This window comes from Talaromyces stipitatus, genomic scaffold (assembly GCF_000003125.1).
Source record: "Talaromyces stipitatus ATCC 10500 scf_1105507295515 genomic scaffold, whole genome shotgun sequence".
Taxonomy (NCBI): domain Eukaryota; kingdom Fungi; phylum Ascomycota; class Eurotiomycetes; order Eurotiales; family Trichocomaceae; genus Talaromyces; species Talaromyces stipitatus.
The window spans coordinates 2,081,837-2,107,670 of record NW_002990118.1 but is presented as its reverse complement, the minus strand read 5'-3'; the positions used below and the strand labels follow the sequence as shown (position 1 = coordinate 2,107,670).

Genomic DNA, 25,834 nt, shown 5'->3' with positions numbered 1-25,834 from the left:
ATTTGTAATCCAACAAGAGTAAATCCTAGCGAGTCACCAATTATATTTCGTCAAATATCAAGACATGGTGTTTAGTGAACGAGTTGGTGGTTGAGTAATCATGATTACAAGGCACGAAAGTTTCCGATAGGTAAATACCGTGTAATCCAAGTAATTCAAGTAGGGAAAACCAAAGTTACCAATACACTAATTCAGGACACGGCGCCACGGCATCCGTCATGAATCTCCACACCTTTAGATTTTGATTGATCATCCACAAAACACTACGAAGTGCACAGTACGTACAGCCTCAGAAAGCATATCGATTATAAAACACCCAGCAGATCTTCGGAAAAAGAAATCCTAAGATAATGCCTCGTGCACGAACAAAATACATATGGCCGCCACCGATCCTCGCTAACGACACCGCTATACTTCCTCCTCAGCGCGCAGATGCGACTACTACTCCGACGATTACTAACGCCACCAACAGTGAACCTCGAGGGAAGAAACCGAGATTAGCAGCATCGAAACGCAGAACAACTAGTCAGCGGAATACGCCTGCTTCAGAAGACCGTGGAGTATCTCGCGCTGGGGACAACCAAGACAAGGCAGACAAAGCTGGAGAGGAAGCAGTTGAATGGGATCCTGATTCAGATACAGCACCACCGTCTGTGGAAGTTGCCATCGCAGCGTATGCGCGCATACCCATGGAGACACAAATACAGCGATATCGTGAATGGAGGCGTAAGACATTCCTTACCCTGTCTCTAGTCTTCGCGCTTGCAACCCTGTGAGACTCATCGGCTAACATCGCTGGTATAGGCTTCGGCTCAATTCACGAGGACTTTTGTATGGCGTGCCGCAAGTCCGGACCCGAAAATCTGGTTCCTTGTTTCACATGCAGTAAATCCTTCCATGATCGTTGTATACCGCGCGGTTCACTATACAACGAGAGGAGACAGTGGTTTTGCGCGGTCTGTGTCCATCGCAACTGGCATGAACAACCGCCGACCTTAACACCCCCTGCGTCGCCGTCCCCCGAACCCTTGGCGGATAATAATCAGCAGACACAAGGGAACCCGAGGAAAAGAGGCAACGCGCATCTAGCCGATCAGGAGGAAAATGCGACGTCTACAGGAAATAATTCGCAGGCCTTGTCTATACTCGCTGAAATATCGCGCTCAATGTCTCGAGGGGAGACGCGACGTGCAAATGTGCCTTCGCATCGGTTTCCAGAAGTATCTGCGCCGTATTCGCCCAATCCTTCTTCTATTACCCTACCATCTATATCCACTAGACCCGAGTTTGGTTTAACAGCACCATCTCCTTCTGCGTACGTCGGCGGTGGTGGTTCAATATTGGACTCGCATGCTCGCAAATCCAAATTCGCGACTTTATCTTCCGAGGTCGATTCCGCGCTATGGGTACTCTACCGCGAACTAGAAAGCGTAACATCGCTACGACAAAGGATCGGAGAACTTGAATCCGAAATTGTCAAACTCCGCCAGGATGTCAGTATCCGAGATAATCAACTTATCCTTTCGCGGAGGTCGATGTCGGTGCATGGTAGCCTACCCAATGGCATCTCGCAAACTGAGATTGATCGATTACGCGTTCAGGCTGCTAAGGTAGAGGAGGTCACGAGACAGACAGAGTCTTTGCGTGCCAAAAATGAGGCCTTGGAAAAAGCCTTGGAAGAGGCAAAAGCCGAATCAGCAAGTAAAGATAAGACTTTGAATGAATGGAAAGGTCGGTTAGTGAGCTTGATTGGGAATTAGGATAGCTGTTCTTCTTTCGATATTTCAGTCCCATTTGTTATGCACCTTCTGGAGTTTATGTCCCATTTTTGAATGTGTTATGGAAGATACCATTTTGTTTGAGTGCTTTGTTTGTTTCCCTTGTTGGCATTTAGCATGTTTGGACATTTCTATAAAAATCGTCGTGCTTTTTTTGGTACTCATTTATTCGTCTAGACCTTTACCTGTATATGTAGGTATAGAAAACCAGCTCAAATTTAAACTTCAAGCCCTAAGTCTATAGGAAAGAGTAATAGTCGTCAAGCAACACTAATATCGCTAAGCCTAGCAAAGTGTCAACAGAGAAGAAGCAGTTGGAAATCATGTTGAGAGCCAATAAAGCCTTGGAACACCAAAATTCTCTTAATCGAAAACTCAGCGGGTAGGGTTGGCTGTACCGTACCTTTTCTAGAAATTTTTTGAAGCCGCAGACTTTGAACCGCACCATCTAATCACACCAAAACAGTTGAAGACAACTACCACAGAATATGCGTCGAAAACGAGCTTCAATCGCAAATACCGAAAAACCGCTCAAGGAAACTATTATACCATCCGTGAATATCCTTTACAGGACTCATGATAGCAACAGTGACACTCTCGAAGGCAATAATTATGCAGAAAAAGCGGATAAGCCCACGTTACCATCAGCGTCACCTCCCGAAAACCAGGATGATGGAGGAGGGTTTTCACATTGGGTAACATCTCTAGATCTTATTCGAGAGAAGCTCTCATTTACCCCAGATGTCATGTATAATCTGAACAATTTCTTGTTGGGGAATCCGAATATGAATTCCCCGCATTTGTTCCGTGCGGATATTTTATATGACAGTGCCGGGGAACTGAAGACGCCTCGGGAGAAGGAGAGGATGATTTTGGGCAATGAGTCTTCTAGTTATAGCTCGGAATCACACCTTCCATATACAGAGGCAAAGGCAGAAGCACCGAATATTCCCGGGTTTGAGTTGAAACGCACAGTGGTCAGCGAGTTGATCCCTAGAAAACCGAAACTGGATAGATCGTTGAAACAGACTAGTCTTTATTACGAGGGTGTTTCCTCCTGCTCTTTGAGGCAAGCCGAGGATGTCGATGCTGTTGCAGTGCAGAGGGTACTGTATCTGTTTCTATCGGATCTGAAGGGTCTCAAGGATGTACCGTTCTACCATCCGCTTATCCGCGGATGGGGATACTTGTATGATTATGAAGACCATTCCTTTGCTTCGTCGTCCCGTTATGAAGAAGGAGAGACAGCTGAAGCCTCTGGTAATGGAACGCTGTCTCTTCATATTCTCCCGTTCCCGCCAGCAGAAGGCTACGATCCATATTCAGTTCAACTTGAGCGAATACTACAAAATATGTTATCGACACATATACGTCTTGCACGAAACACGCGTCCTACGGTGTTATCGACAGATACAACTCCATCTACTTCACAACACAATTCTTCCAATACAACAGGCACAAAATTCCAAGACGAAGGCTATAATCCCGATAAAGACAACATAATTCCCCGCCACATGACCCAAAACACATACTCAAGACTCAAAACCACCTATTCCCACGACCTATGTAAACGATGGGTCGAAACAACAGAACCATCGAAACATGTCTTTGAAGATCTAGCCATCACAGCATTTCTAATCGAGCTTTGGCGAAATATGTATGGAGTTATCCCAAAGGCTGAAAGGGGTGAACAAGCAGGAGAAGGAGATGCAAGTAATGGTGGTGATAGTTTTCCAGGGTTCGTCGATATAGCTTGTGGGAATGGAGTGCTTGTTTATGTGCTTCTTATGGAAGGGTATGAAGGATGGGGGTTTGATGCAAGGCAACGAAAGACGTGGTCAATTTTTCCGGAGCGGGTTCAGGATAAGCTTAGAGAGGCTGTTTATATTCCTGAGCCTTTTGTGGGGGAGTTTGTTTCGACTAGCTCGATAACGACAACGACGGCAAATAGTCAACAGCAAGAAACTGAAAATTGCGTGGACAATATTCGAATACATAATGGCATTCATTACACCACTGGAGACTTCTCAAAGGGAACGTTTGTCATATCCAACCATGCCGATGAGTTGACTGTCTGGACACCACTGCTAGCTGCACTCGCCTGCCCCGAGGACCCCTTACCATTCCTATCAATCCCATGCTGTTCACATGCCCTGTCTGGCACGAGATATCGCTATTCCCCACCAAAGAACGAGAAGAGTAGCAACATCAAGAGCAATCCTCACCAAAGCGAAGAAAATCCACAAACAGGAGACCTCAAAGCTCTCCGTACAGAGAAACAAGCAGCTAGTACATCACTACTAGGCTCCTATCCCAATTCAGTCGCCGTCCTGAATTCGATGTATGGCTCACTGACAGTGAAGACGATGAACGTCGCTAAAGAGGTTGGGTATGATGTTGAGAAGACTTTGCTTCGGATACCGAGTACTAGAAATATAGGCGTTATTGGGGGTCGAAAGAAGGGCCTTGTTCATAAAAAGCTGGGGAAAGAAGAATATAAGGAGACCGTTCGGCGGTCGATTCATGAAGTTGTTGAGAGGGAGTGTGTGATGGATGGTGGTGTTAGGGCTGCTGCTAGGATTTGGATCGAGAGGGCTTTGGGGTTGCAGAAACCGGGTAAGCGGTCGACTTAGATCGAATTTGCAAGTTATGTGTTCATAGTTAGGAGATTAAAAAAAGAAATCTAACATGTGCAAAGATCATGTCAGACGCAGTTATGCTAGCTATTCTAAATATGTACATGTCAACGATTAGCTTGGGTATAATTCATGTCACCTAAAGAGAAACAACCTCCTATTGAACTCGCACTGACTGAGCCCTGCCATTCGTAAGTGAGTGTCCGGCTTTAGCAGCTTTGATTTTTTTCATGCTCTCAATGGCATGCCGGAAATCAGTACTGTGAAAGTCCGCTGGTACATGTTCACCACTGGCAATGCATTGCACTGTAATTCCCGGTCTGTAGTGCAATCCGCTGAGCAGCTTTGGGGTGACGAGGAAATATTGACTTCCACCTCCTCCGGTAACGTCGTCGGCACCGTTGGCACTGGATGAGGTATTTCGTGGAGCGCATGCAATGTCCACCATACGTCCGTGGACCATTCTCTCGTTTCTTGGGTCCATACCCTGGTTGATCTCATCCACTACACGGAATGGTGATGCCGAAAGGGATTGCAGTGCTATCAGATAGAAAATAGTACTAACGGCACGTTCGCCTCCAGATTGTCGATGAGAGTCAAGCACTGAAAGATTCTCGGTTTCGCGAAACTTGACCTGAATCTGAATTGACCATTGATCAAAGTTGCTTCCACCGGGTTCGCCGTTTGGTCCGGGTTCGTCTTCAACCTTGTCAACCGTGACTTGTCCAGCGCATCCGATACGAGCAAAAGAATCAGAAAATGCATCTGAGATCGTCTTAACGAGAGCATCCAGCCGTGGCTCCCATTTGCCGCGAATCTCTTGGATAGCGCTCTCCAGATCATTGAGCTTCGCTTGATAGTTAGACATTTTGTCTTGTAGTTTGTCAATTGCTCTTTGACGATCTTCAAACTCTTTGACCATGCCTTCGCTAACTTCATGTGTTAGCTCGAGACGTGCTTTCTCTGAGTCAATGTCCGCCTCCAACTTGTCCATAGTCAACTCTCTGATGCTCTCGGATTCAAGAACTTCTAACATATCTGGCTCCGTACTAGCCAACTGACGGATTTTCGCTACTTCATCGCGAAGTCTGCGGCCTTCTGCCGCGGCCTCCCTCTGCTTCAAATGAGCTTCTTTGAGTTCATCCTGTTTCTGATCCAACCTCTGTCTGGTTTCCTCGTTTCGCATCCTCAGATTTTCAAAATCTGATAAGGCTTCGATGTTTCTGATTTCCGCCTGTATCAAATCATGATGTAATACTCGCAGATTCTCTACGGCATCCTGTAGGACAGTCAGTGAAGTCAGTGCCTTAAAAAAGGTGAAGTGGACGTACAGCGCAAGCAATGGCAGTCTCTGCTTTGTCAAGGGCAACCTGATCCTGTTTTGCACGAATCGCCTGAACTCTACCTCGCAAGCCCTCAAAACCTTTCTCTAAATCTCGTTTCTTGATTTGTTGTTGCCCTGGGACGTTGTTAGTAATTATTACTTGAGCTGCATTCAAGGTGTAGTCATACTGAGCTTCTCAGGAAGTGATCGATAGTTGACTAGAGCCGTCTGCTTGTCCGATTTCTCTTTTTCTAGAGCACTCTAACCAGACACAGGATCGTGTCAGTAGGAAATGTTGATGTTATGCTTTGGGAACATACCTTTTCTTTGACTTTTTCTTTGTGATCAGCACCCAGAGTAGTAAGCTCTAACTTGAAGGATTGAATGGCTTTCTCAATCTCAGCCTTTTCGGCGTCAAGCTGCGCCCTCGTGTCCAGAAGCTCCTGTTTCAATGAAACATTTATTGGTTGGTCGGTCCAAAATCTTGCTGGTCGCACTTGTCGGACCTGCGTTGACGTTGCACCCGGACCATACTCTTTTCTCCTGTTCACCTTGTAGGTTTGTTTGCCAGCAACCCAACTATTGATTGCATTGTGGCTTTCCATTCGAGAGTATTCTCGATCATTGATCTCTCGAAGAACAACTGGTGTCCTGAAAAGGAATTGCTCGTTGCAGAGCATTGCTATGACAGGTTCCGGTCCCTCAAGGTAGTCCTTGGCCCAACCATCAAACCCGAGATCACGCATCTCTTCCTCTGATATTGAAGGTTTCAAGTCACTCAATGAAGTCGTACAGTTCCTGATGCTGACATCGTGCAACTTTAACTCCACGTTCAATACCTTTTGCAACGTTCTGAAATCCTTAATACTTTGGGTGGTAAATGCGAGAAAATCGTTTTTTTGGAGCAGAGATTCGATTACGTCGGCGTATCTCGGGTCCTTAATTGAACACTCGATGAGCGCAGGTCCGTAAACTGTGTGTTCGAATTTATCTTGGTTGTCTAGAACCCATCGGTAGGCTCGGTGTGTGTCTGGCGAAAATTTTCTGAGCATGGCTTCTCGTTGACCATTTTGAGTCTCGAGATTTTGTAGCTCATTCTCCGTCTCTTGGATCCGAGTCTCTTTCTCATTCAGGCGCTCGTATATAGCTGCACGACCTTCTTTGATCTCTTCGGCTCGATGCTGGAAATCTTTGATGGCTCTTTGGCAAGCCCGCTGATGAAGAGTTAGCTAAAGTGCACAACACACTTGCACAATGCTACTTACAATTTTCTCATTATAGGCATCAATGTCAAAACCTTCCGGCTTTTCTTCAATCTGTCGGGTTATCCTGTTAATAGCTTGCTGAATCGTACTCAACTGTTGTTTGTAAGTTGCGCCTTCTTTTTTCTCTGACTCAATCTGCATCGTAAGATTTTTCATTGATTCTTCGTGTTTATCCATCCTCGTCGCAATTTGCTTTGCAGAGCTTTCTGCCTCCACGAGTCCGCGACGCTTGAACTTGACCAACTCGTCCGTCCGGGTGAAGTATTCTTGTTTTGCATTGAGTGATCTTAAAATTGGTTCTACCTCCGCTTTCAATGCCTGGAGTTCAGCTTCCACCTCCTGCTTTCTGTTTTTGATCTCTTGGTACTGCGGCACAAAAGTTTTGTATGCAGCAAGCGGACGAGCGAGCTCAAGGATCTCAATTCGTCGTTTAATCTTTGCTCTCTCCCGTACCCGCTCAACATCCGCTCTTTGCAACTCTTGTCGATTCTGGAGGTTAGAAAGGAGGTCCCGGTCGCCTTTGTTGTCAGCAAGCAATCTCTTTTGCTCTGCTCTAATGCGTTTGAGATCATCGTGCCATTCTATCATCTGTGGTCCTGCTGCAGCTCTCTGAGTGGAGTAGAGTAGCTCAACAGGAGTAAGTGCTGCGAATTCGCTAACCTTGTCTTGAGGAAGAAATTGGCATAGGTTGTCAATCTGAATAGAGAACTTTTGGGCGAGTTTCATGACTTGCTTCCTACTTGCGTCTCTGCCATCAATAGAGAAAGTGCTCTTGTTGCCTTCAAATTTGATGACCCGGCGTACGACGGGATTCTTTTTGAATGGTGGGCCCCGTGCAAGTTCTATCTCAATGATTGCCTCCTTACAGCCGTGCTTGACAAATTCGGACGCATCTTTTGCTCGTCCGAGATGCTGGGAAAACAGAAGTCAGCCTGGATACATAGCATATCTAAACGCTGCTAGCTCATACCTGCGGCCCCCAACCCAAGCCTAAACATATGGCACACACCAACGTACTCTTTCCAGTACCGTTCGGTCCAATAATCATATTCAACTGCGAACCGAAGTGGTACTCTACGTTGGTGTACGTGACAAAATCCTTCAACTTCATTCTCACGATTGCGCCAGGCTGGAAATCTTTGTAGGTAGTATAACCAGGCGGTAACGCAGATTTTGTCAGGGGAACTTTAGCAACGGATTGCTCTGTATCGTTTCCATCATCACCGTCCGCATCATCATCGACATCATTCTTTATATCAGGATCGTCAAGTCGAATACGCTTGCTGCTAGTAGAAGATTGGGATAGCGGGGTTGTTGCTCTGGTTGATCGTTCATCCTCGTACTCCTCGTCAACAACGCGTCTTCGTCGGCGCCCTTGGGGCGGCACTTGTAGTGAAGTCATCGTTTTCAGATCCTCACTCCAAGCACACAGTTTATCGAGGAGCTGATGCGTTATCTTGCGTGCATATTGAGGTAGCGGCTGAGTTCTTCGCAGATTGAGATTTGGGTCCCCACGCGACAGTAACGCGACATGCGCGACATCCATTAAAAAGGCGGTATGCGATGGCAGAACTAAGCTCCAGCTAAAGTTCAAATAAAAGTGGGTATCTCCAGACAACTTTGTTTCTTCTCCGTTTCCTGAAGACACATCAGCATTGTTTTATCTCTACTCATATAACCGCCAATATGAGAAGACCAATAGCAGCCTCAAATCGGAAGGTCTTGATGTACGTGTACACTGCTGCTGCAGTGACAATTACCATCGGCGGTTCGTTGTATGGAGCAGAGCTAGCGACAAAGCAAGAGAAGAAAAAGGTACTTTTATAACAGCAGTTTCAATCTGCGCTACTATGGAAGATTGCAAATACTTACAAGTTTTATAGTTAACTCAGAGAGACTACGAAGCTACGTTTGAGGAGAAAATTGAAGCACTGCAGACTGCACGGGGAATTCTAGTGTCGAAGAAGGCCACTGTCGAAAAGCAATTACATGAACTTGAGGAAAGAATTGAGGAAAGGGCGAGGAAGGGTATGCCCTCGACATCGAATGAATCATCGCGAGAACAGACGCCAAAATGAAAAGCATGGACTTATCGTCAAGACTGGACGAAATTTGGGAAATATCTAAGCAATGCTAGAAAGGCTCTTGCGGCCTTACGGCGGAACAGTCGGAATTTTACCTCTCTACGACAGGCTATCTCGAGGGCACTCATCAGGCACCTGACGTCACCGAGACCAGACGGATTCAGCGAATAAACAAGATCATCAATTTGAGTGTGGATCGCAGCTGTATCCCACCCGTAGCGAAAGCACTACATCGCTCGAAGCAGTACCGGGACTGCTCACATTGAAACCCAGGGATATATATCGGCACCGCTTACAGCTTCCCGATCTGCGCACAGGCTGACTCCAGCTGGAATCCCATGCAGGATCAAACCAGACAGTATATTCACAATCTATCTCTGTCTAAATAATATGCCTCTGTACACAATACGGAAGAATAAGGTTTCTCCCAAAACCAGAAGACGCTGCAAGAACAAAAAGGAAACAAAATGAAGTTACATATGTGTTTTCCAACCCGTGTGAAAATTCAGAGATATTGCCTTCCATCCATTATACCCAACCATCTAGATTTACCATATCATCTTCCAACTCCGTAGTATCCTTCTAAATCACCCTGAAAACACCCTGAAACCATTGCAGACTGAAACGCAAAAAGAAAGAAAACCGAAGGAAAAGGATGGGAATCAGTCATCAATAGTTCCCCTCGCTAAAGCGGCCAGACTAGCCTCATACCGCACCGGATTATGATCCCCCAACATCCCAGAACTAAACTTCATCTCACCAAAATACGTCTCTACATTTCGAATAAACTTCAACTGAACTCTGGTTGCAGGCCTACCCAATTGAGGGTGGCTACTTTCTCCTTCCCGAAGACCGGCTGACGACATGAACGCATTACGTTGCAACACCCGCATTGTGTCAACGATAAAAACTTCACCGGGTGGCACGAGTTTTGGCGCGATCATTTCATCACGTAGGCTCTGTAAGGTGGACCATGCCCAAGTATCTTCGCCCAGACCTTCGCCGGCGTTTATGGGGATGGGTGGTTGGTTCACGTAGAATTTGTTGAGGATGCTTTGGCGGAGACCATCCCAGACACGGGACCGAATGTGTGATTTTGAGTCGGTGGTATCCTTTTTGAATGATAGAGCCACGGCGCGGAGATCATGCAATATCCCAAGTGAGAGGCATGGGACGACGTCTTTGCCGTTAACGACTGTTGTGACGAGACCGCGAGTCGCACGGCGGAGGAACGGTGACATACACGCTGGCGGACCAAAAGCGTAGACATGTATGGGTCGGTCAGGTGGTAGCGAGAACGCCTTCGTAGCTTCTTGCTGATGACTAGCTGTCAGTAGCAGCGGTTCTGTTGCTTGTAAAGCTGAGGCTGTTACAAAGGACGGTCCAGAGGTATCTGCATTTGGTTGAGATATCATCGTCGCAAGAAGAGCGGCTACACCACCACCCAGAGAATGACCGCAAAATATTACTCCATAATCTGGAAACTCTTCAAGAGCAGCTTTGATTGTTGCCATGACTCTTTTACCACCACCCTCTAGGAGCCTTTTGGCGGATGCGTGCATGCCTTTGTGGACTTTCCAGTTCTTCCCTTGCCATTCAAGATCATCATAGTCGCATGTCATGTCTGTAAGAATATCTTCGAAGCCCCACGTTCCACGGAGAGCAAGCACAACTGCCTTTGATTCGTGGTCCAGAAAGAGATAGTGTACAAGAGGAAAACCACTCTCAGTCTCTCCCGCAGAGTTGGTGCCGCCGGCGGGATCAACGTATGAGGATAGAAGGATAGTGGATTGTGGAAGTCCAGTCATATTTGAGAAGGAACTATGCTCTATGTTTTCAGGGTCATGATATTGGATTCTCTTCTGATCATGTTGTACTCCCATCACCTTGAGCGCATTGGAACCATAGGAAGCTGATGAGAATCGACAAAACCGACGTATATTCTTGACCAAGTGGTTATGCGGGAATATGCCTGGAACTAAGCCATTCCGGTTCAAACCAATGATTGTTGATTCATCTTCATATACACTTTTTCGGGGTCGAGGTGCGAGTATCAGAGATGTCTCGGAACCAGTGGCCATAGAGTATATGCTAGGTACAAACGAACGTGACCGTCGATGAGTTTGGGGAGATCCCGGAGGTTGTAAATCGCGCTTCGAAGACTTTTGGGCATCTTCTGGGCGAGTTCGAGACATCGAGCTGCTACTGCGGATATGAGTTCGAGTATAAGCCGCAGAACCGGGACGGCTGTCGATCGAATGAATTGAATAGGAGTCGGTATGCGTAACAAAAGATTCGGTGTCCTCATCAGGGTGGAATAGTCCCGCTCTTGAGGGAGCTCGATTGGGTTGAGGCATTCTGCTCGCCGTGGGAGACGGCGTAGAACGGTACCTGGGGTATTCGCCCACCGGAATAGGTGGAAGAGATCGATTGAGACTCGCCAACGTCGGGTTGTAGAGGCCGCCCTTGCTCGACCGTGGGTGCTGGTTTTCTGATATACCAGCTGGATATTTTCTCTGAGGTCCATTTCTTGGGACTTTATTTGCCTTCGACAAAACTGAGGAACCTTTTCCTTGTGTTTTCTTCGTCGTATCCTTGCTCTTAAGAGCCGACTTTTCGCCCTGACCAACCCTCACCTTTTGCGTGATCTTCGAGAGTGATGCCTTTCCGAAAGTATTGCGAGGGGTCTCCGAGCCACTCAACGATGACGAACTCGTGATACGGCGAGGTCTTCGCCGTCCTTCATTTGCATGGTTCTCAGAGAAAATTGGCCGTGAGGCATCTTGGGATGACTCCTCTCCAGGGTTTGTTTTATCTGCATCAGTTATATCGGTGATCCTATAAGCAACGTTTTCAGTCTTCTGATTTTCATTTGCAATAGCTTCTGTCCGTAGATCTGTACTTTGCGATTTATTGAAAGTTGTCTGAAAGACAACAGTGTGCTTGGGTAGGCGCTTGGCCGCGTCTTGCGACTCCTGGTCGTGATGGAACCTCTCTTCAATCATCATTGTTCCTGGAGGTGCAGCAATTTCAGCTACGTCATCATCGAATATGTCCACTGTGATAGTACGAGCTGTTACCAACTCGGTTCTAACGGAAGCACGACTGCCTTGAGGTAGCTGACTCATGATATAGTTGCGGATGTCTTCATCTGAGAGTTGGTTGTGGACGTCCGTTGATGGATTCCATGGGTGAGCATCTTGACAATTATGAACACGCTCTAATGCATCGATTGATTGCTGGTGTACTCCAGGATCCATGAATGACGCTGGCCTCGACCTATCGCCAACAGCGTCGTTCAACATATTCTGAGCATATCCGGTTGTTTGTGTCCCGATGACATCGGCCCTCAGCCCGTTATCCAGAATGACAACATCCCATATAGTGACCTCGCCCTCTGTCTCCCGCAGGTGCCTTTCTGAATTTAATCGGCCCCAACGCTGCAACAGCGCGAAGCCTACGGATCCCACAAGCAAGTCTCCAACACCGACAACGGCATTGTCCTCGCCTTCTTCTTTCTTCGAGAATTCCCTTCGAATCAATGTGATAATCGCCGCAATCGCTCGCGAAGATTCTGTCGATCCCAATATCGAATCTAATGTATATAGCAGATTCTGAGACAAATTCGACAACGACGAAAGCGCTACTTCGGACAGGTGGAAGCCCGCTGCGGCAAAGAATGAAGTTGAAGTCACGGTTGAATGTAAAGCTGCTAACTGAAATTTGAACCATCAGCAAATGAAATATTCCAGTAGTTGAGGGCATAACTCACACTGCGCTCGAGTAAAGATTCAGCCTCCAACCTTCCGTACTCTCCGTGGCTATGTCCCGCAACATCACGCCCAGCCCTCGTCAAGATAGCCTCTACAACCACTCTACTCAATTCTAACCCCGTCAGAGTTGTCACTCTCGCACTCCCCAAAGCAGCGCCCCCAAAAAACGTCCCAATGCGCAGAGAAAGGGAAGTTGACTGCGTAATGAACGAAACGGCCGAAGCAATTGACTGAGGTAGTAGAGTAGAGGCGCTTTTGGCAGCGGAAGTAATCAGCGAATTGCTTGAGGTTTTGTCCTCCTCATGTTGTTTTTCTGAGATATTTAGTTCATCGGAAGTGTCTCGGTCCCTAGGCATGACTCAAAAGAAATCGTGCTGAAATACTATATATATGCTCATCGCGAGACCCATCCAGCACAGGTCGTCTTTGCTGTTATGTATATATGTCTGTGATGATCGAAATAAGTATTGTAAGATGTATGGCCAATTTGCCAGTGAAGTCTAGAACGAAGCCATTATCATTCTGGTTACGTCAGGCGCGTTCTCTCCTTGACATGTGATTGACCCGCAGTCGTTCAACCCGATTGATCAGTCCGTCTTCTCTCCCAACACTTTCTTTCGAGTTGAGACTTTGTGCATCTGAAACGAGGATTGAACACGCTATCGAATCATGATTGGAATTGCTCAAAACATGCGACACGTTTAAGCAAGGCCCCGATAAACATTGGATTTCACGCCCCTGACTAGCGGACAACCGCGCCATGGAAAAAGAAACTCAGACCCTTGGAAATAATCACAGTTTAGCACCAAAATCTGCTTATGCATCTTGGTATTATAAACTCATGGTACAAATACGATGTATGAACTACAGAGAAGCCTTCAGATCACCACCATACTGAACCTTCCGGAGTACTTCCCGATGACAATCGGCAATCGATGGAATCCCCGCAATAGCCATACTCAAATAAAAATCGGCCAGTAAGCCTTGCAGGACTTCTTTCGCGCCTTCCTTTCCATTGATACCATATCCATACATCACCGGCCTACCAACAAACACTGCTTTTGCGCCGAGTGCAATGGCTTTGACGATATCAGAGCCTGTGCGGATTCCGGAATCGAATAGAACAGTCATATCTTTGCCAACTGCATCGACAATTTCGGGTAAGACTTCGAGCGAGCCGATTGCTCCGTCCAGCTGTCGGCCTTTTCACTTCGCTGTGAGTATCTTGATCAATCGAGGTCTGTTACTGACTCACCTCCATGATTTGATACCACGATACCGTCACAACCATATTTCAAAGCAGTTCTCGCATCGTCCACATGTTGTATACCCTTGAGGATAAGCGGCCCATCCCAATTCTTTCGCAGAAAGGCCACATCTTCCCAGGTATGATTGACACCGAAGATACTCTGCAACCATGCCCTGGCGGCTCCAAGTGGTTCATCTTCGACTTTTGATCCGGTGTCTGCTTCAAACTTTGCACGGAATACAGGGTCTGTTAGACCAAATTCTGTCCCAATGCCTGCCAGGAAAGGTAGATATCCGGTGTCGAGATCCGCCGGACGCCTGTAGTGATATGATTAACAACGATTTCAATTTTCGGGCATAGCTCACTTACCACGCTAGAGTCCAAGTATCTAAAGTCACTACAAGTGCCTTGTATCCATTTTCCTTCGCCCTTTTCAACAGCGAAATCGTGATATCATTGTCATTCGGCCAGTACAGCTGATACCATTTTGGGACATCTCCACAACTGGCGGCTATGTCCTCGAATGATGATCCAGAAGCGGTACTCAAAATATATGGGACATCAACTTCAGAGCAGGCCTCGGCAAGGCCTGTTTCCTTATCTCGATGGGCCAGAGCTTGAACACCGATGGGCGCCATGAGGACTGGATGGGAGTATTTCTCTCCAAAGAGTTCGATTGAGGTATCAACCTCTGTCTGTTTATATATGTTGGTTTTGGCATTGAAAGTCGCTTGGCTAATAGCTTACCGTTCTCAACATCTTCGGTATTCTGTCTGCCTGTGAGCACAATCACGCCTGTCTGACTACTATAGCAGCTTTACTTACAACTTCCACTGGCGAAACGCTAAACGGTTACTATCCATAGTCGCCTTCTCTCCAGCTCCACCGGCTATGTAGCCAAAGGACTGTAAGCTCATGGTTTTGCGTGCTTGTTCCTCCAGTAGACGTGGATCGGTTGTGATGACTGGACGACCGCTGGAAAACATTCCATTGGAGTAGATGGTTTGTTGGTATTGACCGTAGTTTTCAGGCATTTTCAAAAGACTTAGTAAAAGCCAATGGATAAGTCAAAATTATAGAGCGTATATACTTGTTCTTAAAAGAGAATGTTGATCAATCTCGAACTGCGATGAGGTTCTAGAAATCGTTGCTTCACAGGGTAAAATGTATTCACATAACTCAGAATGTGTATAACTACCATAGAATATCATAAGAGCACAAAATATTGAATACGAACAGGGCAGCCCCAGCCTGGCCCCCATGTCTAACGAAAGAACCAAACCGTGATAGGAAAGTGGAGGAATGCTTAGCCTCGGCTGATCGCAGCGTTGACACCTGAAACATCAGGCATAAATTTTAGGGCCACAACGAAACAATAACTATCAGAAATAGCAAATCTTGAGATGTCACTTGAACATTTTTAAAGCTCTGTCACTGGCTTCTCTCGGTCATTTGGTGTCATGCTTGCAAACTACATGCTGCAATGCGCTACTTCCCCTTTATTAGTATCTTCTGGACCGTGCTTCTCTCAATAGTAATATACCAGAAGATATCAAACGACGCATTCTTCTACCAGAGATGCGAAGATGTATGGGTCAAAGTTTATTCTTCGCCATGGTATCCGCGAATAGAGTTTACGGACTCTCCGTACTTCCCTGGTTGGGGTACTTGGCTCCATCCTGATCGACTGGAGATACGGTTGACCATACCGGAGAGATTGAGAACAGTGCTAAAACCATCAAGACACCTGACGAAGCGCGAACTTCTGTATAAGTTAGGAGGGAATGGGCCTTGGGTACAGAAGACCACTCAGGGATCACCAGATAATCGCCCGCCGCAGTCTTGCAAAGTAGAGCAGGTGCATATGGTACGTTGAAATCATCATGACTTCGAATGAGGACATGAGATCCAACAAGCTCTCCCTGTTACTTGTTTGCTTTCTTGTTTCCTCATGTTCCTTCTTCTTTAGCTCTCTCGACACAGTGAAAGATATCCAACATATACCGCTGGAAGTCGACATCTGGACCTTGTCAAACGATTAAAAGCATTAAACACTCCCCTGAACGGGTCATTATCATTCTTTAACGAATGGAACTACTTCACAAACAATTCAGAGAATGACTTTGAGCAACTCACTTCCACGGGTCCTTATGCGGGTACATTGGGATCTTTTACAACTGGAATACGTTTTCGCACACGATATGGTCATATGTTACCAAAGTCGGGAACAAAGAAGACGACGAGACTATGGGCTAGTGATTCGAAACGTGTTATCGATACTGCAAGGTATTTTGCGGCTGGTCTGTTTGGAATCGACTGGGAGAAAGACGACAAAGCCGAGGTGGAGGTTATTCCCGAAACAATGGATCGATATACTGACACACTGACGCCGGGAGATACTTGTCTTCAATACATTGAAGATACTGTATTAGGTCACGATTGCGGCAGGAATATGTTAGAGAAATTCCAAAACGCATACATCCCGCCTATTGCGCGACGTCTGATTGATGAAGAAGGGAATGAGGCGGTTGGGGAATTTACTAATCTCGAAATCTACAGTATGCAAGAGACGTGTGGCTTTGAGACTCTAGTAAGAGGGACAAGTCCCTGGTGCGATGTCTTTACGAGCCGAGATTGGGATCATTTCGAGTATGCTAGAGATTTGATTCATTTCTATCGAGCTGGGCCTGGAAATCCGTATGCAGGGGCCATGGGGTGGTTGTGGTTGAATGCGACGTCTACATTGTTAGAAATTGGCCCTAAAGTGGGAAAAATGTTCTTCAGTTTGTATGTTATATGTCCTACCTCTACAATCACTCATTCTTTGTTCTTCATTGCTGATGTCCATACAGTGTACACGACGGCGACATCGCGCCCATGCTAACTGCACTCAACATCTTTGACGACCCCAAATATGGAAAGTATCTCCCAGTGACACGTATTGCCGAAGATCGAGTATGGCGAATGTCAACGGTCTTGCCCATGGGTGGCAGGATCAGCTTCGAACGACTCCATTGTAAAGCCAATAACGAGGGAGAAGAGTTCTTTGTAAGGATAAACATCAACGATGACATTGTACAATTACCAAACTGTCATACCGGGCCTGGATCAAGCTGTCCGCTCGACCACTTTGTGAAAATAGTGCATGAAAGAAGAGATCAGGTTGGGAAGTTTGGCGAGACTTGTGGGACAGAGGAGAAAGAAGAGACGGGGTTGACCTTCTTGAGACAGCCGGTCTATGATTCCTTGGAAGATGATGTTAGAAGTTCTTCATCAAATTTGTACTCAGTCATAAAGAGCACGGATCAAAACCGTCAAAATTGCTAGACATAGATAAATAGCCAACAAACGACTCGGGTAACGATCTAGGAGCTCCCCGCCCAATGTGTTATCTCACCCAGGCGTAGACATCAGATTGGAGATAGCTGGGAATCCCTCCACAATGTCAAACGGCCATCGAAAAACGTCATGGCGGTCCCCCAAAGAGGGGAAAGGGGAATTTGTGTAATTCAGCCACGTCGATAATCAGCCTAATGGGAAAAGAGGCTCATACAATCCCATTATCCTCGACTTCTGTACACAAAGAAGCTGCCTGTCAAATTGCCGCATGAGACCGTGCCTGGAGTGGTGGAGCTAAGCAAATGAAGGAGGAAATTGTCCATGATATGCCCGTATAAAAACTTCCCTGGGCTCAGCTGCCTAGTTCGACCAGTCAAAGGCTCGACGGATATCTTGCCTGTTTCACGAGTCAGATTCTCAAGCGGCCATCGCTACAAGCACACCAATATCAGGGTGTTGGAGCTTCGAGGTTTTTTCAGAAGATATCGTGTAGCACGTCTTCTATCAACGACAAGATGGCGGGTATTTTCGTTGCACAAAACGTGTCTCTCGATATGCATGAGCGTACGCCAGCCTCGACTCTATTGTCATGTCCTTATATATATAGAAGATCCTGCTCTATGCAAAGCAATTACTAACAACATGCTATCCGATCTCCAGACCCGAGCTCCTCGACTCAGCCGAAGAGGGCGAGATGCCAGTCCGGACTGGCTCAGTATGCATCAAGTCTGAGCCCCTGAGTGAAATCGAGATAGCAGAAGCAATCGCCGCCCGGACTGACTCGACTCCGATCAAGAGTGAGCCTGTGAGCGAGAACGGCGAGGATTCCGAGGAAATCGACAACGCTGAGTGGGAGGATGTCATGGTGCCGGAAATTCCCTCAGTGTCAATGACCAGAGACAACGACTATCAGCAGAGCACGGTCCCCGTTATCAAGAATGAGACTGATATCTTTGACCAGTCCGGTCAGTCATTACATCCGATCTGCTGTACGAACAGAACACACTGCTCAGGCGCCATGTGAGGGAGCATTCATATAGCGATATCCAAGCCCCCCTCCCACCGAGTCCTTAGTCGAAGAAGATACGGTATTCGGCCAATGTTGCCAATAGCCTCCTCTACGCCATTTTATTGACTTAGACTTTCCCGCGGTCGAGGACGTCGTCCTTCCGGTCTCTTTCTCCTCCGATGACATAGAGATGTCGGAGGGGGATGAAATCGACAAGATCCGGTATTCCGAGAACGTGGAGAGTTCTAGAGGAGGTTCAGGACATCGATTTCGATTCGATGGACAGTTCCGAAGATTTTGGACCTCCATGCCCGCCATCGAATCCAATCTACATGCCATCCCAGGTGAATTTAGAAGCTGCGAAGCTCAAGGCTGCGCAATGTGGGCGTTCTTCCGGTGCCAGAGGAGGCGTTCTTCAAACGGCCGGTCGTCACCCGGCTGCCAGTTAAAGCATGCTCAGAGAGCAGAGAGGCCTAAGGCGTGCAAGAACGTATTTGAGGTTAGCCCGAATAGGAAAGTTGGACCTTTCCTTTGACATGCGGGCGATGAGTCAGCAGCTAACCAATCAAATCAGCCGTTCCCCCAGCAGCAAATCGCCAAAACCTAACCACACCTCTCCATATCCTTCATCCTCAACACAAACACACCAAACCATCGAGCGTCGCCATAAAAAGCACAAAAATCGTTGGTTATCAAACATCAAGTCCCTTTCGAAAGCCGTGGCAACTGCATCTGCTTCCCTTCTTTCTTGTTGTACAAGTGTGGAGCTGTCTTCATCACAACTTATTTTTCTCCGCGCCCAGCCTTTTTGCTGTGTTTATTTTATTTTACCAGCTCCTCTTTTTTTTTTTTTTTTTTTTTTTCTCTCTCTCTTTACCTTTATCTGCGTCGCTCGTTTGTCTCAATTTACTTTTACTTCCACCATGGAGTACCATTTTGTTCCACAAGAAGAGCGCGCGCGCGACGATAAGGGTAATCTTTTACCATGGGGTTATGTTTACAAGGAGTAAGTGCTACTTCTCCCCACCAGACTACAGCTATAGCTAACGTCATCAGTGAGAGTCGCAATCCCCGCCGTCCTCCTGAAGAGTCTGGGCCATTTGGCCGCCGACGAAACGCTCGTTACGATCACGCCCGGTCTCGCACTCGCACGGGTACGCCAGCAAAGAAGGAGAACCCCAGCGTTGCTGAATTCAGCAGACTTTTTTCAAAACAACAAGAAGACGAGCGGACAAACAATACTTTACCCAAATCATCGTCTTCGTCGACTTTGGAAGGATCGCGGAAGGTCATTGAAAAAGTGGCAACTGAGTGCATTCTCTATGGGTACAAGAACAAGGAAACAGAGTGGAAGGTCATTGATAAGTACGAACGTATCTCACAAGGCATGATATGTGAGGATTACCCACGCAATGACCCTGCTGTTTCCAACAAGTACTCCCAGCTACTCAGTGGTGGTGATGTCGTCATACGTGCAAACCTCTCTGCAGACGCCAATCGCAAGTCGAAGCGATATGCTGGCGGTCTTCACTGGATCAAAGTCACGTTCGACTCTACAATTGCCGCCGACCGTGCTTGCTTCTTCTCCCCGCAGGAAATTGATGGACACCTTGTATTTTGCGAGCTTTATCATGGGCAAGGTCCCGCCGAGGATATTCCTATCCCCAAAGAGTCGGCTGAAGCCACTTGTACTCGCTCCAAGGCCCATCGCACCCTTACCTCTTCCCGTTCCACGGCATTTCTTTCAGATATTGAACCTGAGTGCTCGACGCTCCCTCGGTCGTTTGGTATGGGAAATCTTGCGGCGATTAAGGATATCGACGAAGGCAACTCTCAGTTGTCGACTCCCACTGCCAGCTCAGCTACAGCAACTGCTGTAGCAGCTGATCCTCCTTCCTCTCTGCGTCAACGCACCATCCAAGATACCCAATTGGAACAGAAACCAGAGTCAGAATTCATGACTCACATGCCCAACGTTCGCCGAGCTGTACTACGTCCCATCAGCGAAGCCCTTCCCCCTCAACCCACAGTGACTGAACGTTTTTTGCGTTCTATTCCGATCTTGAGTTGGTTTACGGGTGATATCGTAGGCGATGGGCCTCAACTTGGTGACGACGGGAAATTTGACTACAGCAAGTCGTCGTTCTATTGGCGTTTCTGGTTCATGATGGACCAAGTGTTGGGCACCGATATTTGCGGATTGAAGGAGGACTCTTGAATTGGCATGCATCTAGCCTGTGGTGATTTCCGCGGCTTCAGTCTTGACATTCGACATCATATGCCCACCGTTCGTAGAACAGAGTTGGCTATGCCGTGTGGCATTGAATATCCTCAATGGATACAATATTTGTGCAGCATCTTTGCTACATCCTTTTGAGAACCGGTCTATCTATACTGTCGACTCCTGTGGTGCACTTCCATGGACATTGGTAAAGATGGATATACTATCTAATCCCGTGGTGCACTTCCACGGATCTTGATCGAGATGGATATCTATACTATTTACTTCTGTGGTGTCGATCCATGGATATTGATAGAGATAGAATTACCAGTCTCGCTACCAATACCGCTTGGTGATGCAGTGATGGACTATCGCACGATCATGTCTTCAGTTGCGAGTCGCGATACCAACTGCACACTTTTCCTCATCCTTGTATGACTTGATTTATCTTCAGATTGCTTGTCACGATTTCTTGGCGTACTTTTTTTGCATGATATGGCGTTGAATGTTGTTTCTTTCTATTACAGGTTGTATCCTAAACTGGTTGAGAGCAACAATACATACTTCATTTAGATTGACAAGTTACTTCATTGCCCATTGCTTAGCCGTGACATGAAGCGTAGGAACACCAAATTTGTCATGTCAGTTAGGGCTTAGCCGAGAGGAGCCGCAATCACTCGTAAGCCAACAACATTTCAATAATTCGATTCACAAATATTGACAGAGTATACTCAATACCCAAAGATTTATAGTAAAAATCAAATAGAGTAATACATTTATATTAACCATGCCTCCATAAACCAGTTGTAATAACACAAGAAACCGTCTCGGCTCTCTCCCTCCAATTTTTTTCCCAATTTCGCACTCCACACAAACTGCTGATTGGACGCACCAATAATATCGACCAAAACTTTCGGCCAGCCGAACGGCCAAGCTCTCACCAACAACGACTCGAACCTCACCTCTACATACACGCCTATTCATATCACCTGCCTCTTCTCGTCGAGAATTCTATCGCTGTGTGAAATCGCACACAGAGTCAGACAAATTACGAATTCCCGCCAAACGATTAAACTCGGCGATTTTTACACCACGCCGGTTTTCGCACCCCGCGCACCACCTTCTCTCGATTTACGAACGGGATAGCTATCCTTTGATTCAGAGACAAAATGGATGCTGCTAAGTTGGCTAAGTTGCAGCAGAGCGTGCGCATTGGTATGTTTCTTGATATTTTCTATATATGTTTCTATGGGGGTTTGGTTGCGTAGATTGAATATCCAGACTACACGCACGTCACATGACAAATCAATGAATTGATGTCTGCTTTTTTTTTGAGACAGGATGATGGTCGGACTCGGATGGAGTGTTCATGGGTCGTTAACACATATAGTTGCGCTTGAATGCTAACCTCTGATAATAGGGTATGTCCATCTCCCTCGGAATACATCAACATTCGCCCACCGAAATTATCTCGAACAGCAAAAACAGTACTAACAATATATGAATAGAGGAAAGGGTACCCCCCGCCGCAAGACCAAGCGTGTCCACAAGACCTCCACCACGGATGACAAAAAGCTCCAAACCACACTCAAGAAGATGAACGTTCAACCCATCCAGGCCATTGAGGAAGTCAACATGTTCAAGGAGGATGGAAACGTTATTCACTTTTCCAACCCTAAGGGTAACTCCCTTCCCAATTCTCAATTTATAAGTTTTCATACTAATTTTTAAAAGTCCACGCCGCCGTCCCCTCCAACACCTTCGCCATCTACGGCAACGGCGAAGAAAAGGAACTCACCGAACTCGTCCCCGGTATTCTGAACCAACTCGGTCCCGATAGCTTGGCGTCTCTCCGTAAATTGGCTGAGAGTTATCAGAGTCTGCAGAAGAAGGAGGCTGGTGAGGGTAAGGAGGATGATGATGAGGATGATATTCCGGATTTGGTGGAGGGGGAAAACTTCGAGGGTACTGTTGAGTAAATCATCGATCCAGGGTTCAAGGATTTAGGGATTCAAAAGGGAAAAGAGAATTGTTTTCTAGGTCCTAGCGGATTATAGGATCATGTGAAGGGAAATTTTTATTTTGAAGGAAATAAAAACGAATTCTTGGGCATTCGTCATGAATGCAAGTGTGTCTAGTCTGTTGAGGCGAATGATATACATAACCGTTCAATTATCCTCCTCCATGCACTTATTTACATGCTCATAATCCAAATCTCTGAACCTCCCTCTCCGTCCACTCCCACAACCTTCCCGCCAATTCCTTATCAACTACAAACCTATTCCCCTCAATCCTATTTCCCACAGGCGTATAATACCCCCCATTAACCAAATCCTCCTTCTTCCCCCCCGCCGCAGCCCACAACTGATTCAATGTCCCCGATCTCACAGACCGAAAGAGCAGTAACTTCCCCAAAGGCAGTATAGATCCTGCAAGCGCATTCGTAGCTTCCGTTCCATTGTACAAATCACTTGCTACAACACCGGGATGAACGGAAACAGAGGTTAGAGAAGGATAGCGACGAGCAAGTTCAGCGGCAAAGAGGATGTTTGCCGCTTTACTGATTGCGTAGCGTTGCCAGGTTGTTAGATCCAGTAATCTTCGAGGCGTAGAGATGAGGTCCATGAATTCCGGGGTATGTGGTGTATGGGCACTTGCGAGGCTTGAGAGGGTTATTACGCGCACATCTCGTTTTTCGTTCTTGGGCGAGAAAGATGGCGAAGCAGTCTCCAATAAAACCGGGAGTAGCAACTTTGTAAGCAAGAAATGACCAATATGATTCGTGCCGAATTGAATTTCGTGTCCCTGGGGAGTTGTGATGGCTGCTTCAGCCATGATGCCCGCATTCAAGACCAGGATATCGAGGCGCGTATTATCCCGGATGAATGTTTCTGCAGCTCGTTCTATGGATGGGAATGATGTTAGATCTAGTTGAATGAATCGTATATCCACTTCACCAGCACTACCGGCAGCAGATAATCCCGCTTTGATAGAGCGAATAGCATTTTCTGCTTTCTGCACATTTCTAGCTGCGAGATAGATTCGCGCTGGATTGTGGCGTGCTAATTGTAGGATTGTCTCCTTTCCAAGGCCAGTGTTTCCTACCCGTCCAGTTAACACGTATTCGTCTTTTCAGAGTTAGAGACATACCACCAGTAATGAAAATAACCTTCCCAGATAAATCAGGAATATCTTGCTCTGGGCGAAATCCGTATCCCATCAGACCCCATGTGAGTTCGTTCATGGTCGGCCCGACTGCAGTCCATACTTCGGCTGGGTTGCGAAGGCCATGGGCTGTGATGCCCAGCACGGCTTGGAGGTCTTGAGATAATGTTGAGCGAGGTTGGTTTGGGTCACTGGGGGTTGTGGATGTCATTCTATACACGTGTTGTATGTTTCAAGGCCGCAAAAGTGCTACGGGCTCTGCGAGGGGTGAGAATCTGTTCTTTGGATATTCTTTTGGACTAATGGTGCTTACCTTGATCTAGACAAAAATACACATATTATACGTTATACATATCAAAAAAAAATATTTGAAAATCGTGGTGGTCCAATTGATGTGATAAGTACTGAAAGTTGCAAAGAAAGATAGCGCACGCCATTGCCGCGGCAAGTTTCATTTCATTTTATCAACATCATTTCCGGAAAGAGATCAATAATCATGAAACAAGGACTTATTCGTGTATATAGTATGTCTATCGAATTATTGAAACATTTGTATAGCCTCGTATTCTACTTATTTCTGGTGTCTCCTGAAGGTATCACAGATCGAAGTCTCGAGGACGATGATCACATGCAAAATTTATCACGTAGTGTTCATGACATTTCATTATGAAATTCAGAATGCGCAATGTACTAGAGAGAGACGTTTCAAAATGTACAGTAATGAGTTCTAGGCGACTTTTATATGTTTTCTGCGCCTGAATCTGTCCAGAATTAACGCCACTAAGAGTAAAGTCAAACCGAAAATCGTTATCGTTGTGGGAAGAGAGACAGGACTCCTCGACTGTAGTCACAGTCCAGCAGATTCATCACTCGCCGTAGGTGGCAGAACCTTGGCCATAAACGTTTCCAAATCTTCAATTTCCTGCGGATCCGCAGAATGCCCAAGACCACTATACAAGTCAGCAAGACCCGACACAAACTCCACGAGCTAAAACATACCGATAACTATGAAACTCAACATCAAACCCCATCCCCTTAAGACGTTTCTGTGTCATATCACCAAACTCATACTTAACTACCGGGTCCTCATATCCATGAGCCACGAAGAACGGTGTTTTGGCATTTGGCAATTCCCCGCCTGGAGGCGAAAATTCCTTGAGTTTCGTAGAAAGTAACAAATAGCATGACAACCCAAATATTCCGCCTAGTTTATATGGCGATGTGATACCGGTAAACAAAGACATGGCACCACCTTGAGAAAAGCCACCCAGTATAATGCGAGAGGGCTCGATGCCCTTGTCGATTTCTTCTTTGATGAGGGTGTTGAAGTAGTCGCGAGATTTCAGGATTCCGGGTTCGTCTTGGTTTCGTTGGGCTTCTTCGAAGTCCATCTGTGAGAATTAGTATGTATGGCGTATAAGTGTTTGGGGAGACGTACGTCTTGGCCTAAATGAGCAATGTCGTACCAACCTGGCATTGTCATTCCCATGTTCTTCCGCGCGTCAGTTTTGTTTCGACCTAATCGATGGAAAGGGGTTGATACGTACGACTGTAATCGGAATCATAGGCGCATTAGGGAAGATAAACGAGACTTCTTCGAATTTGTTTCGGCGACGCCAGTTCTGTGCAAGTCCGACCCTGTGTGGTATGTCAGATTGTTTGGAAGTTGAAGACGACTCGAGGTTCATACCAGCCTGCTCCACTATAATCATACAAGTCAGTATCTCTCTAGGAAATGTAGTAAAGAGAAGAATGACAAACCTGTCGCCCAAACCATGCGCCATGATGACAGTCGCAGTATGCTTCTTGATAGCGGGGACAACGAAGGGAGCGCGGTACGACATTTTGTATCAAGTTCATTGACCAGAAGTAAGAGCAGTCGCAAAATGAGGAGAGGCGTCAAAGTGAATATGATAAATAGGTAAATAAGTTTGTTGATATTCAGCTCGATGACATCTTGCCGCTCTGAAGAATCGATTTCATTGGCCAAT

General features: G+C 46.5%; 12 protein-coding genes across 13 annotated transcripts, besides 1 other annotated feature; 7 read left to right on the top strand and 5 right to left on the bottom strand.

The window, feature by feature from the left end:
- Window positions 1-251: 251 nt before the first annotated feature.
- TSTA_048190 (uncharacterized protein) lies at window positions 252-1,990 on the top strand. The gene is made up of 2 exons (XM_002485284.1): window positions 252-726; window positions 805-1,990. The coding sequence occupies exons 1-2, from the start codon at window positions 351-353 to the stop codon at window positions 1,758-1,760; spliced, it is 1,332 nt and encodes a 443-aa protein (XP_002485329.1). The 5' UTR covers window positions 252-350; the 3' UTR covers window positions 1,761-1,990.
- Window positions 1,991-2,246: 256 nt separating this feature from the next.
- Window positions 2,247-4,532, top strand: TSTA_048180 (uncharacterized protein; the record flags this gene model as incomplete). Its single annotated transcript, XM_002485283.1, has 2 exons — window positions 2,247-4,394; window positions 4,477-4,532. Exons 1-2 carry the CDS (start codon window positions 2,267-2,269, stop codon window positions 4,530-4,532), a joined length of 2,184 nt encoding a protein of 727 aa, XP_002485328.1. The 5' UTR covers window positions 2,247-2,266.
- Window positions 4,533-4,571: 39 nt separating this feature from the next.
- On the bottom strand, window positions 4,572-8,549 carry TSTA_048170 (structural maintenance of chromosome complex subunit SmcA; the record flags this gene model as incomplete). Its single annotated transcript, XM_002485282.1, has 6 exons — window positions 4,572-5,693; window positions 5,746-5,873; window positions 5,927-5,999; window positions 6,059-6,952; window positions 7,004-7,915; window positions 7,974-8,549. 6 exons carry the CDS (start codon window positions 8,547-8,549, stop codon window positions 4,572-4,574), a joined length of 3,705 nt encoding a protein of 1,234 aa, XP_002485327.1.
- Window positions 8,550-8,643: 94 nt separating this feature from the next.
- Window positions 8,644-9,632, top strand: TSTA_048160 (uncharacterized protein). Its single transcript, XM_002485281.1, has 2 exons — window positions 8,644-8,818; window positions 8,887-9,632. Exons 1-2 carry the CDS (start codon window positions 8,690-8,692, stop codon window positions 9,079-9,081), a joined length of 324 nt encoding a protein of 107 aa, XP_002485326.1. The 5' UTR covers window positions 8,644-8,689; the 3' UTR covers window positions 9,082-9,632.
- Window positions 9,633-9,649: 17 nt separating this feature from the next.
- Window positions 9,650-13,216, bottom strand: TSTA_048150 (lipase, putative; the record flags this gene model as incomplete). Its single annotated transcript, XM_002485280.1, has 2 exons — window positions 9,650-12,803; window positions 12,860-13,216. 2 exons carry the CDS (start codon window positions 13,214-13,216, stop codon window positions 9,750-9,752), a joined length of 3,411 nt encoding a protein of 1,136 aa, XP_002485325.1. The 3' UTR covers window positions 9,650-9,749.
- A 508-nt stretch (window positions 13,217-13,724) lies between these two features.
- Window positions 13,725-15,143, bottom strand: TSTA_048140 (FMN dependent dehydrogenase, putative; the record flags this gene model as incomplete). 2 transcript variants are annotated; one of them, XM_002485278.1, is made up of 5 exons in its annotated part: window positions 13,725-14,062; window positions 14,116-14,426; window positions 14,479-14,804; window positions 14,857-14,878; window positions 14,935-15,143. In XM_002485278.1, the coding sequence occupies 5 exons, from the start codon at window positions 15,141-15,143 to the stop codon at window positions 13,725-13,727; spliced, it is 1,206 nt and encodes a 401-aa protein (XP_002485323.1). The 2 variants fall into 2 exon arrangements, with proteins under 2 accessions (XP_002485323.1, XP_002485324.1); XM_002485279.1 differs by lacking the exon at window positions 14,935-15,143 and having other exon boundaries at window positions 14,479-14,928.
- A 449-nt stretch (window positions 15,144-15,592) lies between these two features.
- On the top strand, window positions 15,593-17,436 carry TSTA_048130 (acid phosphatase, putative; the record flags this gene model as incomplete). The annotated part of the gene is made up of 3 exons (XM_002485277.1): window positions 15,593-15,976; window positions 16,079-16,896; window positions 16,962-17,436. 3 exons carry the CDS (start codon window positions 15,593-15,595, stop codon window positions 17,434-17,436), a joined length of 1,677 nt encoding a protein of 558 aa, XP_002485322.1.
- A 527-nt stretch (window positions 17,437-17,963) lies between these two features.
- On the top strand, window positions 17,964-18,472 carry TSTA_048120 (uncharacterized protein; the record flags this gene model as incomplete). Its single annotated transcript, XM_002485276.1, has 2 exons — window positions 17,964-18,034; window positions 18,109-18,472. 2 exons carry the CDS (start codon window positions 17,964-17,966, stop codon window positions 18,470-18,472), a joined length of 435 nt encoding a protein of 144 aa, XP_002485321.1.
- An 825-nt stretch (window positions 18,473-19,297) lies between these two features.
- Window positions 19,298-19,332: a microsatellite.
- On the top strand, window positions 19,321-21,257 carry TSTA_048110 (uncharacterized protein). The gene is made up of 2 exons (XM_002485275.1): window positions 19,321-19,463; window positions 19,514-21,257. The coding sequence occupies exons 1-2, from the start codon at window positions 19,381-19,383 to the stop codon at window positions 20,673-20,675; spliced, it is 1,245 nt and encodes a 414-aa protein (XP_002485320.1). The 5' UTR covers window positions 19,321-19,380; the 3' UTR covers window positions 20,676-21,257.
- Window positions 21,258-21,617: 360 nt separating this feature from the next.
- TSTA_048100 (nascent polypeptide-associated complex (NAC) subunit, putative) lies at window positions 21,618-22,657 on the top strand (the record flags this gene model as incomplete). The annotated part of the gene is made up of 4 exons (XM_002485274.1): window positions 21,618-21,893; window positions 22,099-22,165; window positions 22,187-22,359; window positions 22,413-22,657. The coding sequence occupies exons 1-4, from the start codon at window positions 21,848-21,850 to the stop codon at window positions 22,655-22,657; spliced, it is 531 nt and encodes a 176-aa protein (XP_002485319.1). The 5' UTR covers window positions 21,618-21,847.
- Window positions 22,658-22,880: 223 nt separating this feature from the next.
- TSTA_048090 (short-chain dehydrogenase/reductase family protein, putative) lies at window positions 22,881-24,317 on the bottom strand (the record flags this gene model as incomplete). The annotated part of the gene is made up of 3 exons (XM_002485273.1): window positions 24,157-24,317; window positions 23,829-24,101; window positions 22,881-23,779 (listed from the first exon to the last, which is right to left on the bottom strand). The coding sequence occupies exons 2-3, from the start codon at window positions 24,052-24,054 to the stop codon at window positions 22,881-22,883; spliced, it is 1,125 nt and encodes a 374-aa protein (XP_002485318.1). The 5' UTR covers window positions 24,055-24,101; window positions 24,157-24,317.
- Window positions 24,318-24,363: 46 nt separating this feature from the next.
- On the bottom strand, window positions 24,364-25,810 carry TSTA_048080 (phospholipase, putative). Its single transcript, XM_002485272.1, has 6 exons — window positions 25,605-25,810; window positions 25,534-25,545; window positions 25,391-25,481; window positions 25,282-25,335; window positions 24,843-25,234; window positions 24,364-24,793 (listed from the first exon to the last, which is right to left on the bottom strand). The coding sequence occupies exons 1-6, from the start codon at window positions 25,685-25,687 to the stop codon at window positions 24,691-24,693; spliced, it is 735 nt and encodes a 244-aa protein (XP_002485317.1). The 5' UTR covers window positions 25,688-25,810; the 3' UTR covers window positions 24,364-24,690.
- Window positions 25,811-25,834: the final 24 nt, after the last annotated feature.